General features: G+C 42.9%; 1 protein-coding gene across 2 annotated transcripts in view; it reads left to right on the forward strand.

Moving 5' to 3' along the window:
• The window catches only part of coro7 (coronin 7), a 359,304-nt gene that overhangs the window by 315,940 nt on the left and 24,273 nt on the right, over positions 1-19,091 (forward strand). The window contains exons 15-28 of one of the 2 annotated variants that reach the window (XM_060901417.1): positions 7,114-7,255; positions 7,385-7,560; positions 7,828-7,936; positions 8,489-8,575; positions 8,652-8,794; positions 8,923-9,027; positions 9,112-9,197; positions 11,340-11,481; positions 12,780-12,869; positions 12,949-13,065; positions 13,223-13,358; positions 14,253-14,344; positions 14,430-14,516; positions 14,659-15,537. In XM_060901417.1, coding sequence (XP_060757400.1) covers positions 7,114-7,255; positions 7,385-7,560; positions 7,828-7,936; positions 8,489-8,575; positions 8,652-8,794; positions 8,923-9,027; positions 9,112-9,197; positions 11,340-11,481; positions 12,780-12,869; positions 12,949-13,065; positions 13,223-13,358; positions 14,253-14,344; positions 14,430-14,516; positions 14,659-14,667 — 1,521 coding nt within the window. In that variant the 3' untranslated portion in view covers positions 14,668-15,537. Of the gene's footprint in view, positions 1-7,113; positions 7,256-7,384; positions 7,561-7,827; positions 7,937-8,488; positions 8,576-8,651; positions 8,795-8,922; positions 9,028-9,111; positions 9,198-11,339; positions 11,482-12,779; positions 12,870-12,948; positions 13,066-13,222; positions 13,359-14,252; positions 14,345-14,429; positions 14,517-14,658; positions 15,538-19,091 lie in introns of those variants that run through there. The other variant, XM_060901419.1, reaches the window with a different exon arrangement.

The raw sequence follows: 19,091 nt of genomic DNA on the forward strand, positions 1-19,091 counted from the left end.
ATTAGGGAGGAACCAAGGAACCGATCATGTAACGTGTAGCATTGTAGAAGGGAAGAAGATGGCTATCGCCATGCCGCCGCAACGACTGAGGGAGTTGGACCCTTATAGGCAGATAGAAGCTGAGGAGCAGCACAAAGTGATATTGTTCTTCAGCCGAAAGACAAATGCAGAATGCTGCAGACACGCTGGTTTTATACCCACTCCTGGCTTGCGTCACACGCAAGTCGTGAGTGATTGTCATGTGCTAATCATGTGCATCACACATGCTTCACAAGTGCGGCCCGTACTCCTGGCGCAGGAAACTGGTAAAATGCAAGTCACACGCACTCCACACTCACTGAACACGCACTGATCACGTGCATCAAACATACACTTTCCATGGGCTAATGGCGCAATTTTTCCCACACCTCGAGGAAGTCAGGTGTGCAACCTGTACTTGACAAGTACTTTGCCCATACTCCTCCCCCAAACTTTCCCCCGGGTTCACCCCGACCCTGTGTCACGTCTGCGAGCTACTAAACCCTGCGACCCATGCATGTCCAAAACACTTACAGTGGGTTGTGAGTGTGGCATAAGGCTTTTGCACAGTACTGTCGTCTTCTTCTTCTTTATGACTGTTCCTGTTTGGGGTTGCCACAGCAGATAATGTCCCTCCATCTCCTCCTGTCCTCCATATCTTTTTCTGTCACACCAACTGTCCTCATGTCCTCCTTCACCACATCCATAAATATCATCCTTGGTCTTCCTCTTTTCCTTCTATCTGGCAATTCCATCTCCAGCATTCTTTTCCCAATATACCCTGGATCTCTCCTCTGTATGTGTCCAAACCATCTCAGTCTCACCTCTCACTTTGTCTCCAAGCCATCCTTCATGTGCTATCCCTCTGATATACTCATTTCCAATCTTGTCCAACTTTGTCACTCCCAGTGAAAATCTCAACATCTTCAAGTCTGCTACCTCCAGTTCATCCTCCTGTCTTTTTGTCAGTGCTACTATCTCAAAACCATACAACATCACTGTTCTTACTACTGTCTTGTACACTTTCTCTTTCACGCTTGCTGGCAAGCTTCTGTCACAAATCACTCCTGACATTCTCCTCCATCCATTCCAAGCTGCTTGCACTCTTCTTCACTTCTCTTCCTCACTCACCATTACTTTATACAGTTGTCCCCAGATATTTAAACTCCTCTTCTTTGACCACCTCTGTTCTTTGCAGCTGTACCATTCCACTGTCCTCCCCCTCATTCACGCACATGTACTCCATCTTGCTCCTACTGTCTTTCATTCCCCTTGAGCGGCACGGTGGTGTAAGTGGTTAGCATGGTCGCCTTACAGCAAGAAGTTTCTGGGCTCGAGCCCAGCGGCCGGCGGGGGCCTTTCTGTGTGGAATTTGCATGTTCTCCCCCTGTCTGCGTGGGTTTCCTCCGAGTGTTCCGGTTTCCCCCATAATCCAAAGACGTGCGATTAGGTTAATATGGGACAGCCTTGGGCTGAGGTGCGAGGCACTTAACTCCCAACTGCTCCCTGGGCGCTGTTAGCGTGGCTGACCACTGCTCTGGGTATGTGTGTGTGCTCATTGCTCATGTGTGTGTTCACTGCTTCAGATGGGTTAAATGCAGAGAGTAATTTCACAAGTGTGTGATGAATAAAGTTGTGTGCTTTTTCTCTCTAGTGCAGACCTCCATGTCTCTAATGCCCAGGTCAGACGGCAGGCTGCAACTAGTTTTCAACTACTTGCGTCTACCTGCGATAAGAAAATCGCAGGTAGACACAAGACTGGTCTTGCATCGATGCATGATGACTCAGATAATGGCAGAGTGTTGCAGAGGGTCTTTAGTAGAGGCAGCTTGACGCAAATGGATCACAATCTGTTCGCATTTCAGTTGCGATTCACTTTCAATCGGTGCAAATAGCAGGTTGATGCATGAAGAGGCAGGCGGTCGTGCAATGCTTGAGCAACCAATTGCATGTTGAAGCAGGTAGTGGCAGCTAGATGCAGGCTGACGCAGGGGAAGACAAGTCTTTAGAGACGGCAGCGATGCATCACAGGTAGATGCAGACTGCACCTGCAAATAGTTTACAACAACCTGCGAGCAGTCTTATGGCCTTATATTTTTTAAAGGTTTTCTGTGCGCCTACAGACTGCATCTAGCTGCGTCTGCTTCCGACTGGTTGCGTCCTGTCGTAACAGCTTAAAAACTCTGCTTCTTGCAATATGTCTGACCATAACAAAAGATTTGATGCAAAACACCTGCATCCACCTGCGATCGGTCGTCACCCGACCGATCGCAGGTTGCAGCATGTGTCTTTCTGCTGTCTGACCTGGGCATAAGTTTTCTTCCACTTGCTTCCTGTTCTCACTACAGATCACAATATCATCTGCAAACATCATTGTCCATGGCGCCTCTTGCCTAATGTCGTCTGTCAACCTGTCCATTACCACTGCAGACAAATAAGGGCTTAGGGCTGAGCCCCGGTGCAATCCAACATCCACCTTAAATACCTCCGTCATACCCACTGCACATCTCACTGCTGACATACTGTCCTTATACATACAGTGGTCCTTGAAAGTTTTTGAACCCTTTAGAATTTTCTATATTTCTGCATAAATATGACCAAAAACATCATCAGATTTTCACACAAGTTCTAAAAGTAGATAAAGAGAACCCAGTTAAGCAAATGAGACAAAATATTATACTTGGTCATTTATTTATTGAGGAAAATGATCTAATATTACATATCTGTGAGTGGCAAAAGTATGTGAACCTTTGCTTTCAGTATCTGGTGTGACCCCCTTGTGCAGCAACAACTGCAACTAAGCGTTTCTGGTAACTGTTGATCAGTCCTGCACACCGGCTTGGATGAATTTTAGCCCATTCCTCCATATAGAACAGCTTCAACTCTGGGATGTTGTTGGGTTTCCTCACATGAACTGCTCGCTTCAGGTCCTTCCACAGCATTTCAATTGGATTAAGGTCAGGACTTTGACTTGGCCATTCCAAAACATTAACTTTATGTTAAAGGAAAATGTCCTGACATTTTCCTTTAGAATTCGCTGGTATTCAGAATTCATTGCTCCATCAATGATGGCAAGCCGTCCTGGCCCAGATGCAGCAAAACAGGCCCAAATTATGATACTACCACCACCATGTTTCACAGATGGGATAAGGTTTTTATGCTGGAATGCAGTGTTTTCCTTTCTCCAAGCATAACGCTTCTCATTTAAACCAAATAGTTCTATTTTGGTCTCATCCATCCACAAAACATTTTTCCAATAGCCTTCTGGCTTGTCCATGTGATCTTTAGCAAACTGCAGACGAGCAGCAATGTTCTTTTTGGAGAGCAGTGGCTTTCTCCTTGCAACCCTGCCATGTACACCATTGTTGTTTAGTGTTCTCCTGATGGTGGACTCATGAACATTAGCCAATGTGAGAGAGGCCTTCAGTTGCTTAGAAGTTACCCTGGGGTCTTTTGTGACCTTGCCCACTATTAAATGCCTTGCTCTTGGAGTGATCTTTGTTGGTCGACCACTCCTGGGGAAGGTAACAATGGTCTTGAATTTCCTCCATTTCTACACAGTCTGTCTGACTGTGGATTGGTGGAGTCCGAACTCTTTAGAGATGGTTTTGGAACATTTTCCAGCCTGATGAGCATCAGCAATGCTTTTTCTGAGGTCCTCAGAAATCTCTTTTGTTTGTGCCATGATACACTTCCACAAACATGTGTTGTGAAGATCAGACTGGTTGCATAGTGTAGCAAGTGTTCTAGGTGGGTGGAGCACAGAAGCACGGCAGGCCAGAACTGAGTTCTCAAAACTCATTTATTGTAGCTTTTCAGCTTTTAACTATACACGCACGCACACACACAGGTATCCAGGTCGGGAGTAGCCCCCTTCCTCCGCGCTCCCTCTCTTATAGGGCATGGTCACTGGGGAAGACACACAAACACAGGATAATTCCCGTCAAGTGCAGTGATTCCGCCACTTACCTTCCCTGACTCCGCCCTCCATTCACAGACCGACGCTTGACCATGCCCCTGCTGCCACACGTAGATTCCTGTATTTTAAATAAAACAGGGTGCCCACTCACACCTGATTGTCATCCCATTGACTGAAAACACCTGACTCTAATTTCACCTTCAAATTAACTGCTAATCCTAGAGATTCACATACTTTTGCCACTCACAGATATGTAATATTGGATCATTTTTCTCAATAAATAAATGACCGGGCAGCACAGTGGTGTAGTGGTTAGCGCTGTCGCCTCACAGCAAGAAGGTCCGGGTTCGAGCCCCGTGGCCGGTGAGGGCCTTTCTGTGCGGAGTTTGCATGTTCTCCCCGTGTCCGCGTGGGTTTCCTCCAGGTGCTCCGGTTTCCCCCACAGTCCAAAGACATGCAGGTTAGGTTAATTGGTGACTCTAAATTGACCGTAGGTGTGAATGTGAGTGTGAATGGTTGTTTGTGTCTATGTGTCAGCCCTGTGATGACCTGGCGACTTGTCCAGGGTGTACCCCGCCTTTCGCCCGTAGTCAGCTGGGATAGGCTCCAGCTTGCCTGCGACCCTGTAGAACAGGATAAAGCGGCTAGAGATAATGAGATGAGATGAGAAATAAATGACCAAGTATAATATGTTTTGTTTCATTTGTTTAACTGGGTTCTCTTTATCTACTTTTACGACTTGTGTGAAAATCTGATGATGTTTTAGGTCATATTTATGCAGAAATATAGAAAGTTCTAAAGGGTTCACAAACTTTCAAGCACCACTGTATCCTACACCAATCTCACATATTTCTCCGCCACTCCTGATTTCCTCATGCAGTACCACAACTCCTCTCTCAGCACCCTGTCATATACCTTCTCTAAATACACAAACACACAATGCAGCTCCTTCTGGCCTTCTCTATACTTTTCCATTAACATTCTCAAACCAAATGTTACATATGTAGTACTCTTTCCTGGCATGAACCCATATTGCTGCTCACACATCTCCACCGCTCCTCTTAGCTTAACTTCTACTACTCTTTCCCATAACTTCATGCTGTGGCTGGTCAACTTTATGCCTCTATAGTTACTGCAGCACTGGACATCGCCCTTGTTCTTGACTATTGGTACCAGTATGCTTTTTCTGTACTCCTCAGACATCCTCTCACTTTCCAAGAATTTGTTAATCCATCTCTCCTGAGCCTCTCCATGCCCATCATCTGGGTCAACTGCCTTACCACTTTTCATTCCCTTCATTGCTGTCCTTCCTCCTTGCTAATCTGCTGTACTTCCTGATTCACTATCTCCACCTCAGTCAACCTTATCTCTCTCATTTTCTTCATTAATCAGCTTCTCAAAGTACTCCATCCTCTGTCTCAACACACACTCTTCACTTGTCAGCAGATTTCCTTCTGCATCCTTTATCAGCCTATCCTGCTGTACATTCTTCCCTGCTTGATCTCATTGTCTGGCTAATCGGTACAGGTCCTTTTCTCCATCCTTATTGTGTACTCTTTCATACAGTTCATTATGCACCTTTTCCTTCACTCTCTTTGCTTTCCCTCACATCTCCTTGTATTCTTGTCCGTTCTCTTGATCTCTCTTTTTAATCCCAGTTTTGCTTTGACAACTTCTTCCTCTGTATACTCTCCTGGACTTCCTCATTCCACCACCAAGTCTTTTTCTCTTCCTTTCTTTGTACTGATGTCACTCCCAGCATCTTCCAACTTGTCTCCCTTACCACAATCACCCAGCGTCTGTCTCACCAATTCTGACTTACAATCTTCCTCCTTCAACTTCCAGTTTAGTTTAGTTTTTGCTAGGTATCATCAGGTTTTTTTTTTTGCTAATCAGACACAAGCTACACCACCACTCTTGCCAGAGCAGTTAGGGTTAGGTGCCTTGCTCAAAGGCACTTCAGCCAGTCCTGCTGCTCCAGGGAATCAAACCAGCAACCTTTTGGTGCCAAAGCTGCTTCTCTAACCATTAGGCCATGGCTTCCCCAATCTGATTTTTGGTTTAGCTTTCTTTTTATTTCTCTTTTTTTACCTCTAAGGTCATCCTCCCAACCACCATCTGATGCTGCTTATCTACACTCTCCCCTGCTATTACTGCAGTCTCCAATCTCCTTCAGATTGCATCTCTGACATAAAATATAGTCCACCTGAGAACACCTTCCTCCACTCTGTTACTCTGTGCTCTTCTTTCTTCTTAAAGTATGGATTCACCACAGCCATTTCTATCCTCTTTGCGAAATCCACCACCATCTGCCATTCCACGTTTCTTTGCTTCACATATCCTCGTAACCACTGTTCCATTCTCCAACATGCCCATTTAGGTCTGCTCCAATCACCACTCTTTCCTTTTTTTTTTGGTATATTTTCAACCACTTCATCCAGCGCACTCCAGAATTCTTCTTTCTCCTCCATCTCGCACCCCACTTGAGGGGGATATGCACTGACATTGTTCATCACCCTTTTGACTTCCAACTTCACACTCACCATTCTGTCATTCACTCTCTTTACTTTTCATTCAGGATTACCCCTATACCATTTCTCCTCTCATCCACACCATGATGGAAAAGCTTGAAACCACCTCTGATGTTCTTGGCCTTACTTCCCTTCCACTTTGTTTCTTGTACACACAAGATGTCAGTCTTTCTCCTCTCCATCATATCAGCCAGTTCTCTTCCTTTACCAGTCATAGTGCCAACATTTAAAGTTCCAACTTTCAATTCCACTCTCCTGCCTTTTCTACTCTCACATTTCTTCCAAATTTGCCTTCCACCTCTTTTTCTCCTCCTTTTCCCACCAGTAGCATAGTTTCCACTGGTACCCTGCTGGGAAACAGTTCCACTGGTGGTGGTTGTTAACCCAGGCCTTGATTGATCCGGTATGAAAGTCCTTTGCTTCATCATCCACATAGTTGATTTGGCATGAGTTTTACGCTGGATGCTCTTCCTTCCCCATTTATCCAGGCCAGGGACCAGCCCTAAGAATGCACTGGCCTGTGAATCAGTGGCTAGATTGTGCACAGTACTATGTACAAATTCAATGTGATAAGACTAGTCCATCTCATTCCCCAACTTGTCATAACTCTCTCTGTCTCTCTCTCTCTACCCCCCCCCCTTTCAGGTGCCCTCTACCTCTAGTAGTGTCCTCAGTACTCCCAGCGACAGTGTGGTTCCATCTCGCTCCCCCTCATCCACCAGCAGTCTGTCCTCTGGATTCTTCCCCAGCCCCAGCCAGAGCTCCCGTGCCATCCAGAACATGCTGGGTAACTTCAACCACCTGTTTTCCCCAAGTGTTCTTATTGGCAGAGATTACTGCAAAGTTGGCCTTTGTTCAGTTTGATCAGTTTGATTGCTGATATGTTATACGCTACATATCTACCTCATTGCTGCAGGCCCAAGCTCCAAGTTCCGTCATATACAGGGCACTGTTCTGCATCGTGACACCCATATCACCAACCTGCGTGGCATGAGTCTGACTACACCTGGCGAGTGTGATGGCTTCTGTGCCAATGGGCAGCGGGTGGCAGTGCCTCTTGCCATTGCAGGGGGACAAATTGCTGTGCTTGAGGTACTACAATATTAGAATTATTATTTTTAGAATTATTATTATTATTAGTGTCTGTAATTTATGTTGGTGAATCCATCAACAGGTTCTTGTATGCATTGGTTCTTGTATGGTAATGAAAGAACTCTTGACAGTATTTTGTTCCTGTCAGTAAACCATTATAATGGGCAGGTTATTTAAGACAAACATTTTTTTTTTATTTTATTTAAAGGCATGTCTGTGGGTATCAAATCATGTACAACATTCTGTTACATTATTGTGAAATTGCAGCTCTCTCAGCCTGGGAAGCTGGCAGACACAGCATTACCCACCATCCAGAACTCAGTCAGTGTGGCTGACTTCTGTTGGGACCCTTTTGACCCTCACAAGCTGGTGGTTGGTAAGTTGTCCTTAGTGATTTAAACATGCATTCTGAATTAATTGGAATACATTTGATTGTTGGCACTTTCAAGTGATCTAAAATCAATTTCAGTATAACAACTGTTGCAAAAGATCTGTACCCTGCTGTAAATCCAAAACATTGTGCAAAAATCTTAAGCAGCCATGCCAGTTAAAATAAACCATTTTAGCCAAATAGGCCAAAATTAAGAAGTGACTGTTTGCCATAGTGTTTGATATAAATACTGGTGTATATGGCCACCATTCCTGGAAACCTCACACCAAATTTCCATGTTTTCACTGGATTGGCACTGTTACCGAAAGGGATGTGTACTTGGCATAACAAAGAACATTCAGCAAAGAATATTCACCCTTTACAGAAGGCCAAAAGGTCAATTGATTTGTTCACAGAAGTAGGTGATATGAACCAGGCAGAAACCCCAGGAGTCATCCAGCTACCAGTGCATGCAGATGAGCTTGCCAAAGCATGTAGTTCTCCCACTCTTTTTTGTTGAAGTCAGAGAATTGTTAATTCACTTTTTTTTTTAAATAGCTGGTGATGATGCAAAGATCCGTGTGTGGAAAATTCCAAAAGGTGGACTGGTGGAAACACTGACTGAACCTGAGTGTGTTCTACAGGGTAAGATAAGACTCCTTTCTCTAAAACAATCATTCCTTCTTCATTCTGAGTCACATGAACATCCACTCAATCGTAGGACACACTGAGAAAATCTACTCCATTAAGTTCCATCCCCAGGCCTCGGGTCTGTTGGTTTCCTCATCATATGACATGACTGTGCGACTGTGGGATCTGGAAAATGGAAAGGAAGCCAAGAAACTGAGTGGACACCAAGATCAGGTGAGAGCCCCTGTCTAGTACCAGGTGCATTTTGAACAGGCTAATAGATAATAGACTGCTAATAGCCTGCCCTGACAGATGATAACAACTAACAGACTGCTGTCTTCTATCTGTTTTGTGTCTCACAGATATTTGGAATGGCTTGGAGTCCCAATGGCAAGTTGTTGGCTACTGTGTGTAAAGATGGAAAAGTGCGTTTGTTTGACCCACGCAAGTCTACTGAGCCCATCCAGGCAAGTACTTCAAAAGGCACTTGAAAACTATATATAACATTTGGAGAGATCTCACCCTTTTTTCCCCTCTGTCTCTTCCTATAGGAGGGCTCTGGTCCTGAGGGCCACAGGGGTGGCCGTGTAGTCTGGGTGTGTGATGGCCAGTACCTGCTGGTATCAGGGTTTGACTGGTGAGCACCAGTAAATGACATATGTTACCAATCAAAAGTTTGGACACACCTACTCACTCATAGGTTTTTCTGTATTTTGACATTGTTCATTGTTCTACATTTTACAACCCCAAATCAGAAAAAGTTGGTACGGTATGTTGAAATTGAAATTAAAGTGAAAACAATGATTTGTAAATAATATTTGGCCTTTATTGCACGCAAACCAATACAACAGCACATTATTTAATGTTTTATCACATGAATTTTTTAAACAAAATAAACATTTAAATTTTGGTTCTTGCAGCACATTTAAAGAAAGATATTTTTTGGGGGGGGGCTTTTTGCACCTTCATTGGATAGGACAGTGCAGAGACGGGAAACGAGCGGGAGAGAGAGAGACGGGAAGGGATCGGGAAACGACCCCGGGCCGGAACCGAACCCGGGTCGCCCGCATTCACGGCACGGCGCCTTAACCCTTGCAGCACATTTAAAAAAAAAGTTGGAATGGTTCTTGATGCAGTGCCATCTGAGGGATCAGAGATCATGAGTGAAAAGTTCCTCAGGAAACTTTTCTGAAATGTTTTGTATGTATATTAACAAATGAACTGAAGTTGACCAGAAAAAAAAGAACAAAACAAACAAAAAAACCCATAAAATATCTTGGATTCATGCTGTCTGCAATGAAGTACAAGTCAAAGTAAATTTAGAAATCACTGCTTTCTTTTTTTTTTTCTTTATTTGTGTTTTCCATAGTGTCCCAAGATTTTCAGATTTGGGTTTGTAGAACAATACTGAAGCCCTCAAAACTATGAAATAACATATGGAACATATATGGAATTATGTGGTAAACAAAAAAAGTGTTAAATTATGTTTGCTATTTTAGATTCTGCAAAAAGTAGCCACCATTTACTTTGATGATGCTTTACACACTGCTGGCATTATCTTAACCAGCTTCATGAGGTAGTCACCTAGAATGCTTTTCAATTAACAGTTGTGCCTCGTCAAAAGTTAATTAGTGGAATTTCTTGCCTTCTTAATGTGTTTGAGATCAAACAGTAAATAGTAAATAATAATAAAAATACAGTAAATAGCCCTATTCCACAACTGAAGTAAGCCATATTATGTCAAGAACCGCTCAACTAAGTAAAGAGAAACAACATCCATCATTACTTCAAGACATGAAGTGTCTTTTATTTAAAATTAAGAATAGCCATTGAATTAGAAGGTATGTCCAAACTTATGACTGGTACTGTATTAGTAACAGTAACATAATGGTGTTCTATTTACCTGGTATGTTGGCATGGTACATCAAGTCAAGTCAATTTATTTGTATAGTGCATTTAACAACAGACATTGTCGCAAAGCAACTTTACAGAAAAATAAACATTTTAAACATATGACTTAATACATTTCTCCCTTATAAATGTATTTATCCCTGATGAATAAGCCTGAGGCGATGGTGGCGAGGAAAAACTCCCTCAGACGGCATGAGAAAGAAACCTTGAGAGGAACCAGACTCAAAAGGGAACCCATCCTCATCTGGGTGATGACAGATAGTGTGATTATAACTAACTTGCTTCTATAACTGTGTCCTATATAGTCACAAAGTGCAAATTCATTATAGTTTTAACATGAAGTCTACTTTGCTGAAGTGATCAACTGTTCATTGATGATGACTTGAGTTCAAGACTGTGAACTCAGCCATCGTAGCAAAACTGTAAGTGTCCAGAGCCATCTTCAAAATGAATCTTTAGACTGTCCATATGGGGCCATCCTCCACAGGAGTGAAGTGATGAGAACCTCAGGCAGAAGTAGGGCATCAGGATGGACCAGGCAGGTCTGAGGATCAGGAGAGACCAGCATCACTGGTATCTCAGGATTGATGTGTAACTTAGAGAGAGAGACTGTTAGGTATGCCTGTTTTCAACTAATGGTTAAGAACAGTGTACATTGTAGACTGAGTGAAAGCAGGGACTCCGGAAATACTAACTATGACAGCATAACTAAAAGGGAGAGCCAGAAGGTAACACAGACATGAGTGGGACATAAAGCAGCCAGCCACTACACCATCAACAAACCTGAGTGAACGTGTGAGAGTAGGGGGGACGACACAGATTGTATATTAGACAATTAGATTGTCTTCTTTCTTGGTTTTCCATGCAGTCGCAGTGATCGACAACTTTACCTGTTCTCTGCTGAATCCTTGGCCTCTGGACCTGTGGCTACTGCATCTGCTGACGTGTCACCCTCAACTCTCATCCCATTCTATGACGCTGACACCAGCCTTGTTATTCTCACAGGGAAGGTGCTGGAAATGTGCAAAACATAACTGATTGAAATGGATAACAAATAAATAAATATTTTCAGAGATAATTAAATGTGCTATAGAGTAGTCTACAGTCTAATGCCACACTCACAACCTGCTGTAAGTGTTTTGGACATGCATGGGTCGCAGGGTTTGGTAGCTCGCAGCCGTGCCGCAGGGTCGTGGTGAACCCGGGGGAAAGTTTGGGGGAAGAGTACAGGCAAAGTACTTGTCAAGTACAGGTTGCACGCCTGACTTCCTCGAGGCGTAGGAAAAATTGCGGCATTAGCCCATGGAACGCGTATGTCTGACGCACGTGATCAGTGCGTATTCAGTGAATGTGGAGTGCGTGTGACTTGCATTTTACCATTTTCCTGCGCTAGGAGTACGGGGCCGCACTTGTGACGCACGTGATTAGCACATGACAATCACTCATGACTTGCATGTGACGCAAGCCAGGAGTGGGTATAAAACCAGCTTGTCTGCAGCATTCTGCATCTGTCTTTCGGGTGAAGAACAAGATCACTTTGTGCTGCTCCTCAGCTTCTATCATCTGCCTATAAGGGTCCAACTCCCTCAGTCGTTGCGGCGGTATGGCGACAGCCATCTTCTTCCCTTCTACAATGCTACACATTACATGATTGGTTCCTTGGTTCCTCCCCAATATATATACCCAGAGTCTTTCCCCTCGTGTCGCGTGTGGGTTATGTACGCCCCACGTAGGGGTAGAAAGTGAGATGTACTTCTGTCTTGGGGGCCGCGCAAATAGCAAGTGTGGAGTACATGTGTAGTACTTCTGAGGCACGTCACTTGTACAATGACCGTGCGTCACTCGTGCGTCTTACTGTCATCGCAAAGCCCCTACTAGCCGTGCTGCTGACTTGATTCAGGTGTACAAAAGGAGTACGGGTCCCGTACGTAGTGTATGCATTCTTAATTTTTCACAAGACCTGTAGAATTTGCATGTGCAGAACCAAAAGTCTCCACGGCCAGTCTGCGACCTTCTACAGCGCTGAACACGCAAGTGTTGCGCAAGTCTCAAGCACGGTTTTGCCAAATTTTTTACTGTAGACCGCCCATAGTAGCACGTACGGCGGGTTGTGAGTGAGCCTTAATATATTACTAGATATGTGTTGTTTATGACTCTAACTTTTTCAGTTAAGCTCTTTTAATTTTAATTGATTCTATTAATCAGATTTGCAAATGCTACTGTTTATTGACAATTACAGAACCTATCTAGTTAGTCCAGAGTCATCATATGCTTTAATATCATAACTTGTCCTGTTTTTTCCTGTTAGGGTGACACACGTGTGCACATCTATGAGATTATAACAGAAGCCCCTTACTTTATGGAGTGCAGCAGCTTCCACTCCTCTGAGCCACACAAGGTACCACAAAGCCTCCCCCTTCTCTTCTCTCAGTCTGTTTTAGTTAGTAGATTTTAAAACTGTTGTCCTGTGTGGACAGGGCTTGTGCTTCCTGCCAAAGACGGTGTGTGATGTACGTGATGTAGAGGTGGCCAGAGCTGTCAGACTTAGCAAGACCACCATTGAGCCAATGGCCTTCAAAGTACCTCGTGTCAGAGTGAGTGAGCTCAGCCAAGGTTTCTTCTTAACCAAATACAATAGTGACATCTAGTGACAACAATGTTTCTAAACAGATTTAATCATCCAGGTACTTGTGAGCTAACTATTAGTTTATAGCAATGTTAAATGCAACTATTCATGCGATTGTGGTGCAGAAAGAGTTCTTTCAGGATGATGTGTTCCCTGAGACAGCAGTGTGGTGGGAATCAGCTCTGAGTGCTGCTGCCTGGCTCTCTGGTTCTGACGGACAGCACCGCAAAATCAGCCTACAACCTAAAGACATGACCCCTGGTACTGCAGCACATCCTATTCACATAAGCCTATGTTCAGACTAGCAGCTGAACTTGACTTTTAGGCAAATTTGATTTGAGCAGGGAAAACACAAAATAAGACAATTTCCAGATTCAAGCCATATTTGTTTGCAATTTAAATCTGATTAGCATCATATTTCTAGACAAGAGATTCAGTTTGACCAATCAGGTTTTATATAATAAGTGGCAAAGTTTGTTTGTTTGTCTTGAGCTAACGTCGCCATTTCTCGATGGATTTTCACCAAATTTGGCAAGTAGATACAGGAGATAGCTACAATTTGGCAGAACACAGAAATTCCATATTTGGGCCCCAGGGGGTCCCCAGTAGGCCCCTGGGTGGTGGATGTTTGAATTTTTGTTTGTCTTGGGTTAACATCACTATTTCTCGACGGATCTTCACCAAATTTGACATGGAAATCTGGGGGCAACCCAGAATTTTGCAAAACCTGGGCAATGCCAGGTAACCTGCTAGTGTGTGTATATATATATATATGTGTGTGTGTGTGTGTGTGTGTGTGTGTGTGTGTGTGTGTGTGTATTTTTTTCCATCATTCACTGTGTGGTAAACATACAGAACGTACATTTACAAAAGTAACACAAAAACCAACATGAAAATAGGTCAGGAGCTTAACAGTAGTACCTGTAGTACACAGCACCAAACAATACAGGATACACCACCCTGTGCAGTCTTGTGGCTGTTGTCTATGAAGCAACAGTATACAAGGAACAGTATAATCTATACTATACAAGCAACAGTATAATCTGACTACAGTCCAAACAAACAGTTTGGGGTTACGCACTTGTAATTTATGGTGTGGATACTGAATATGGACAAAAAATCTAAACAGTGAACATTTTTCTTTTGGCCGACCAGTGAGCGAGGTTCCTAAGGAAGCACCAGTGAGGAAGTACCTCCCTTCTTCTGTGTACCTTGAAGAGAAGACAGATGAACAGAAAAAAGAGGAGGTATTAAGAGCAGGACAAATGTGTAAGAATTCAGTTCTGTTGGATTTCTTCTGTAATGTTGTTGTACCATGTTGTGGTTTTACAGCTTTTGAATGCCATGGTAGCTAAGTTGGGGAACAGGGAAGATCCACTGCCACAGGAATTGTTCGAGGGGGTGGACGAAGATGAATGGGTAAAAAAAATTACAGATATCCAAAATAAACTTGGATTATTTTGATAGATTTAAAATGCCTTATGTGATCTTGGCTCCAATATTCTTGGGAATTCTTCTGTCCTTTGTTTCTGAATGTGTCTTTCCTTATCTGCACTTGCAGGATGACTAACGAGAAGCTACAGTGCCACCAATGAGAATGAAATAAAGATCCTATCCTGCTTGATATCCATATCATTCCTGAGTGCCATACTGAAGGCCACACTCCAATACATCCACTTTTGCATCACAAAGTCCAATGAACATTTTCTGCATCAATCAGTCAGAGCTAAATGTACATAATCTTCTATATTTAGCTGTACAGGCACTTCTGTGGTCGGTGATCATGCAATTGAGTACATGCAGTCTTGCTAATACATAAGACTGGTTGAATGTATTCTGAGCCCCACAGCATTGCATGAGTTTTAACTGTTGATCAGAATTAATTTTTATACTGTTAAATTTGTTTATAATATTGTAATGATGTTTCAAAAGCTTCTCCTTAAAATACTCCCCTTATCGCCCATATATTTTGCTGAGTGATCAGGAACACTGAATCTTGAAAATGCATGTTTCCAGGTTTTATGATCATATTGCATAGTTGTATCATGTGTCAGAAAATTCATGTTGGGGAAACATGCATGTACGCACACACACACGGCTGAAACCTCCATTACATTACTGTTTTGCAATCTTCATATCTCAGTGAAGCTTGCCTGATAGAAATATATTCTACTCTTGTTCGGTATGCAGTAGAAAGTGTCCCTTGAGGGTTTTTTTTTTTTAATTAAACTTTACCAGCAGTGTTAGTAATCGGTGCAATGTGAACCACCAAGATTAAATTCCCAGTCAGGTATGTCACACAAGAATAAGATTCTGATTATATTTTCATTTCACAGAAGACTTGTGCATGTGTTCACACTTTCCCATGTGTTGTTCTTATAATGAGGAAGTGCTTAGATACATACACCAATCAGACAGAGCATTAAAACCACCTGCTTAATATTGTGTGTAAGTCCCCTTTGTGCCAACAAAACAGCTCTGACCCTTCGAGGCATGGACTCCACAAGACCTTTGAAGGTGTGCTGTGGTATCTGGCACCAAGACGTTAACAGCATGTTAGCAGCAGCAGATCCTTTAAGTCCTGTAAATTGTGAGGTGGGGCCTCCATGGATTAGACTTGTTTCAACACCTTGAACTCTTTGACATGTTCCTCAATCCATTCCTGAACAATTTTTTTTTCCAGTGTGGCAGGACACATTATCCTGCTGAAAGAGGCCACAGCCATTAGAGAATACTGTTGCCATGAAGGGTGTACTTGGTCTGCATCAGTGTTTAGGTAGTTGGTATGCGTCAAAGTATGAATGCCACATGACAGCCAGGACCCAAGGTTTCCCAATAGAACATTGCCCAAAGTATCACACTGCGTGCGCTGGCTTGCTTTCTTCCTATAGTGCATCCTGGTACCATTTCTTCCTTAGGTAAGCAATGCACACATAATGTAAAAGAGAATATGATTCATCAGACCAGGCCACCTTCTTCTATTGTGCAATGGTCCAGTTTTGATGCTACCTTGCCCATTGTAGGCGCTTTGGGTGGTAGATTGGAGTCAGCGTGGGCACTCTGACCTGTCGGCAACTATGCAGTCCCGTAATGTAGCAAGCTGCAATAGCCAGAATTAACTTTTTCAGCAATTTGTGCTATAGTAGCTCTTCTGTGGGATTGAACCAGATGAGCTAGCCTTTGCTCCCCATACACATCAAGGAAACTTGGGTGCCCATGACCAGGGGCGCAGATAGGACTTTTGAACTGGGGGGGGACTGAGCTGTCAGCAAATGATTCCATTTTGTGTGTGTGTGTATATATATATATATATATATATATATATACACTACCGTTCAAAAGTTTGGGGTCACTTTGAAATGTCCTTATTTTTGAAAGAAAAGCACTTTTCTTTTCAATGAAGATCACTTTAAACTAATCAGAAATACACTCTATACATTGCTAATGTGGTAAATGACTATTCTAGCTGCAAATGTCTGGTTTTTGGTGCAATATCTCCATAGGTGTATAGAGGCCCATTTCCAGCAACTATCACTCCAGTGTTCTAATGGTACAATGTGTTTGCTCATTGCCTCAGAAGGCTAATGGATGATTAGAAAACCCTTGTACAATCATGTTAGCACAGCTGAAAACAGTTTAGCTCTTTAGAGAAGCTATAAAACTGACCTTCCTTTGAGCAGATTGAGTTTCTGGAGCATCACATTTGTGGGGTCGATTAAATGCTCAAAATGACCAGAAAATCTTGACTATATTTTCTATTCATTTTACAACTTATGGTGGTAAATAAAAGTGTGACTTTTCATGGAAAACACAAAATTGTCTGGGTGACCCCGAACTTTTGAACGGTAGTGTGTATACATGTTATTTCACCTCCCTCACTGCCATCACCAGGAACTACCTGCAGGCCAGGACAATGATAACATTTTAACATAGCCTATGGAAATCCAAAGTTTACACATTATCATCACGCACAGAAATTGCAAAACTGCAAAACTAGTTTTAAAACCGCTAAGTTCCAACTGTTAAACATAGCGAGAGGCTGGGCTACGTGTGTGTGTGTGTAAAGTGTAAACCAGTGCATCCTGACTTTCTAACTATGCCTGTGTGTTGCGTGAGCGGCAGTCAGTCAACAACTCTTCGCAAAGTTTCCTTATAAAACAATATGCTCGCTGAAATTATGGCAGGGAACGCCAGATTAAACATTAAAACTGCCTTCTGAGCACTGTATCTAGGCTACCACCGAAAGAAGGAGGCTACCAGAAAGGCTTCTCTACTCCGTACGATTTTACTTTCACTACGACATTACTTTGAACAGACTATCAAAAAATTGCAAGGTGATATGATAAAGTAAGGCACAGTTTACTTACAACCGTTTTTTTTTGTTTGTTTTTTGAAAAAACGATGCAATCGTTTTCTGCCTTTTGGCACCCTTCATCATGCCGTGTTGGGGTCCTGAACTAGGAGGCGCTGTCCCCGATATGCCTGTCAAACTTGTTGTGGGTAACCATAGCAACCAAGCTCGAGTTCGCAACCCGTGCAGTCTGCGCAGTTGCAACTATGTCTGTACTGCTGTGCACCTCAATAAACCAAATGGTAATTAGTCTTTTGATTTTTCCGTGAGGTTTGCCTTATGCAAAGAAAGACAGCATAGACGTTTTTTCCTCCCTATAAGTGGGGGGGACCGAACGAGGTGAATTTAAATCTGGGTGGGACTAATCCCCCCGTCCCCCCCTCTATCTGCGCCCGTGCCCATGACCACATGATTCACCAGTTTTCCTTCCTTGGACCATTTTTAGTAGGTACTAACTACTGCATATCAAGAACACCCCACAAGACCTGCCACTTTGGAGAGCTTTGCTGTTTCTAAACATCACAATTTGGCACTTGTCAAAGTCACTCAGATCCTTATGCTTGTCCATTTTTCCTGCACACATCAACTTCGAGAACTAACTGTTCACTTGCTGTTTAATATACCCCACCCCGTCATTGGTTTCAATGTTGTGGCTGATCGGTGTAGTAAGGTATTAATATTTAGTTAAGGTAATAATATTTGTTTAATGCTTCAGCATTCTCTGAACAATCATGAAAAAAATTATGCAATTTTTTATAATTTAGAGCCAGTAAGCCTTCCCTTACTTTCTCTGGTCAGCCAAACCTGCCATATGGGAATGTTGCCTTGTAATATATCGTTTGTATGTTTAACCATGTGGCAGCAGGGGTGTAGATAAACCTCAGCTGCAGACAGAGAGGATGGGGGTTGAATTGGCAGGTAATGTGTGATGATTCTCACTGTGTCTGTGTGTTACACACTCTGCTAGTTTGATCACTCATTCTCTTTTCCTTGAAAGCACAAAGAAACACAAATAAGTAGACTGGCAATAACAGTGGCAATCCTAGACTCTGGAGGGCCCCAGGCAAAGATGCCCATCAAGGCCCTCCAATGCCCCATGCCCCATTCACTGTCCACTTCCAGCCTCAGCAGTGAGGCTATGCTTATAAACCTTATGCTGTTTAAAAATTAATTTGCCCATTATGTAAGGCATCTTCTTACCCAACGTTTCACCTGCTGCCTGAGAGTACCTAAAAAACAAATATGTTGGCTTGGTCATAAAAACAGCCAAGGCGCTTTTTTTTTAAATATTCAACTGACTGTGTGTTAAATTCTTAGATATTTCTGTCAGCTGAGTATGCTAAACCTGGAGCTAACACTAGCTGCAACTGATTATATGCTGACCGTGACTCATCATCCTCTAAACAGGGTATTTTATTTGTGGATGATATGACAAGATGTTGGCTCATCAAAATAATATTTGGAGTAGAAAATATGTTTATTGTTTTTATTGTATTGCGATTAAGTCAACTGCTCTTCCTGAAACCATAGTTAATCTAGCCACACTTGGATTTTTTTTGGGGGGGGTGGCAGCTTTTCAATGCTTAGCGGTAATTGAAAAGTGGAAAGCAAGCATCTGCAAACTCCGATACAACCAAAGCAAC

This window comes from Neoarius graeffei, chromosome 20, assembly GCF_027579695.1.
Source record: "Neoarius graeffei isolate fNeoGra1 chromosome 20, fNeoGra1.pri, whole genome shotgun sequence".
Classification (NCBI taxonomy): Eukaryota; Metazoa; Chordata; class Actinopteri; order Siluriformes; family Ariidae; genus Neoarius; species Neoarius graeffei.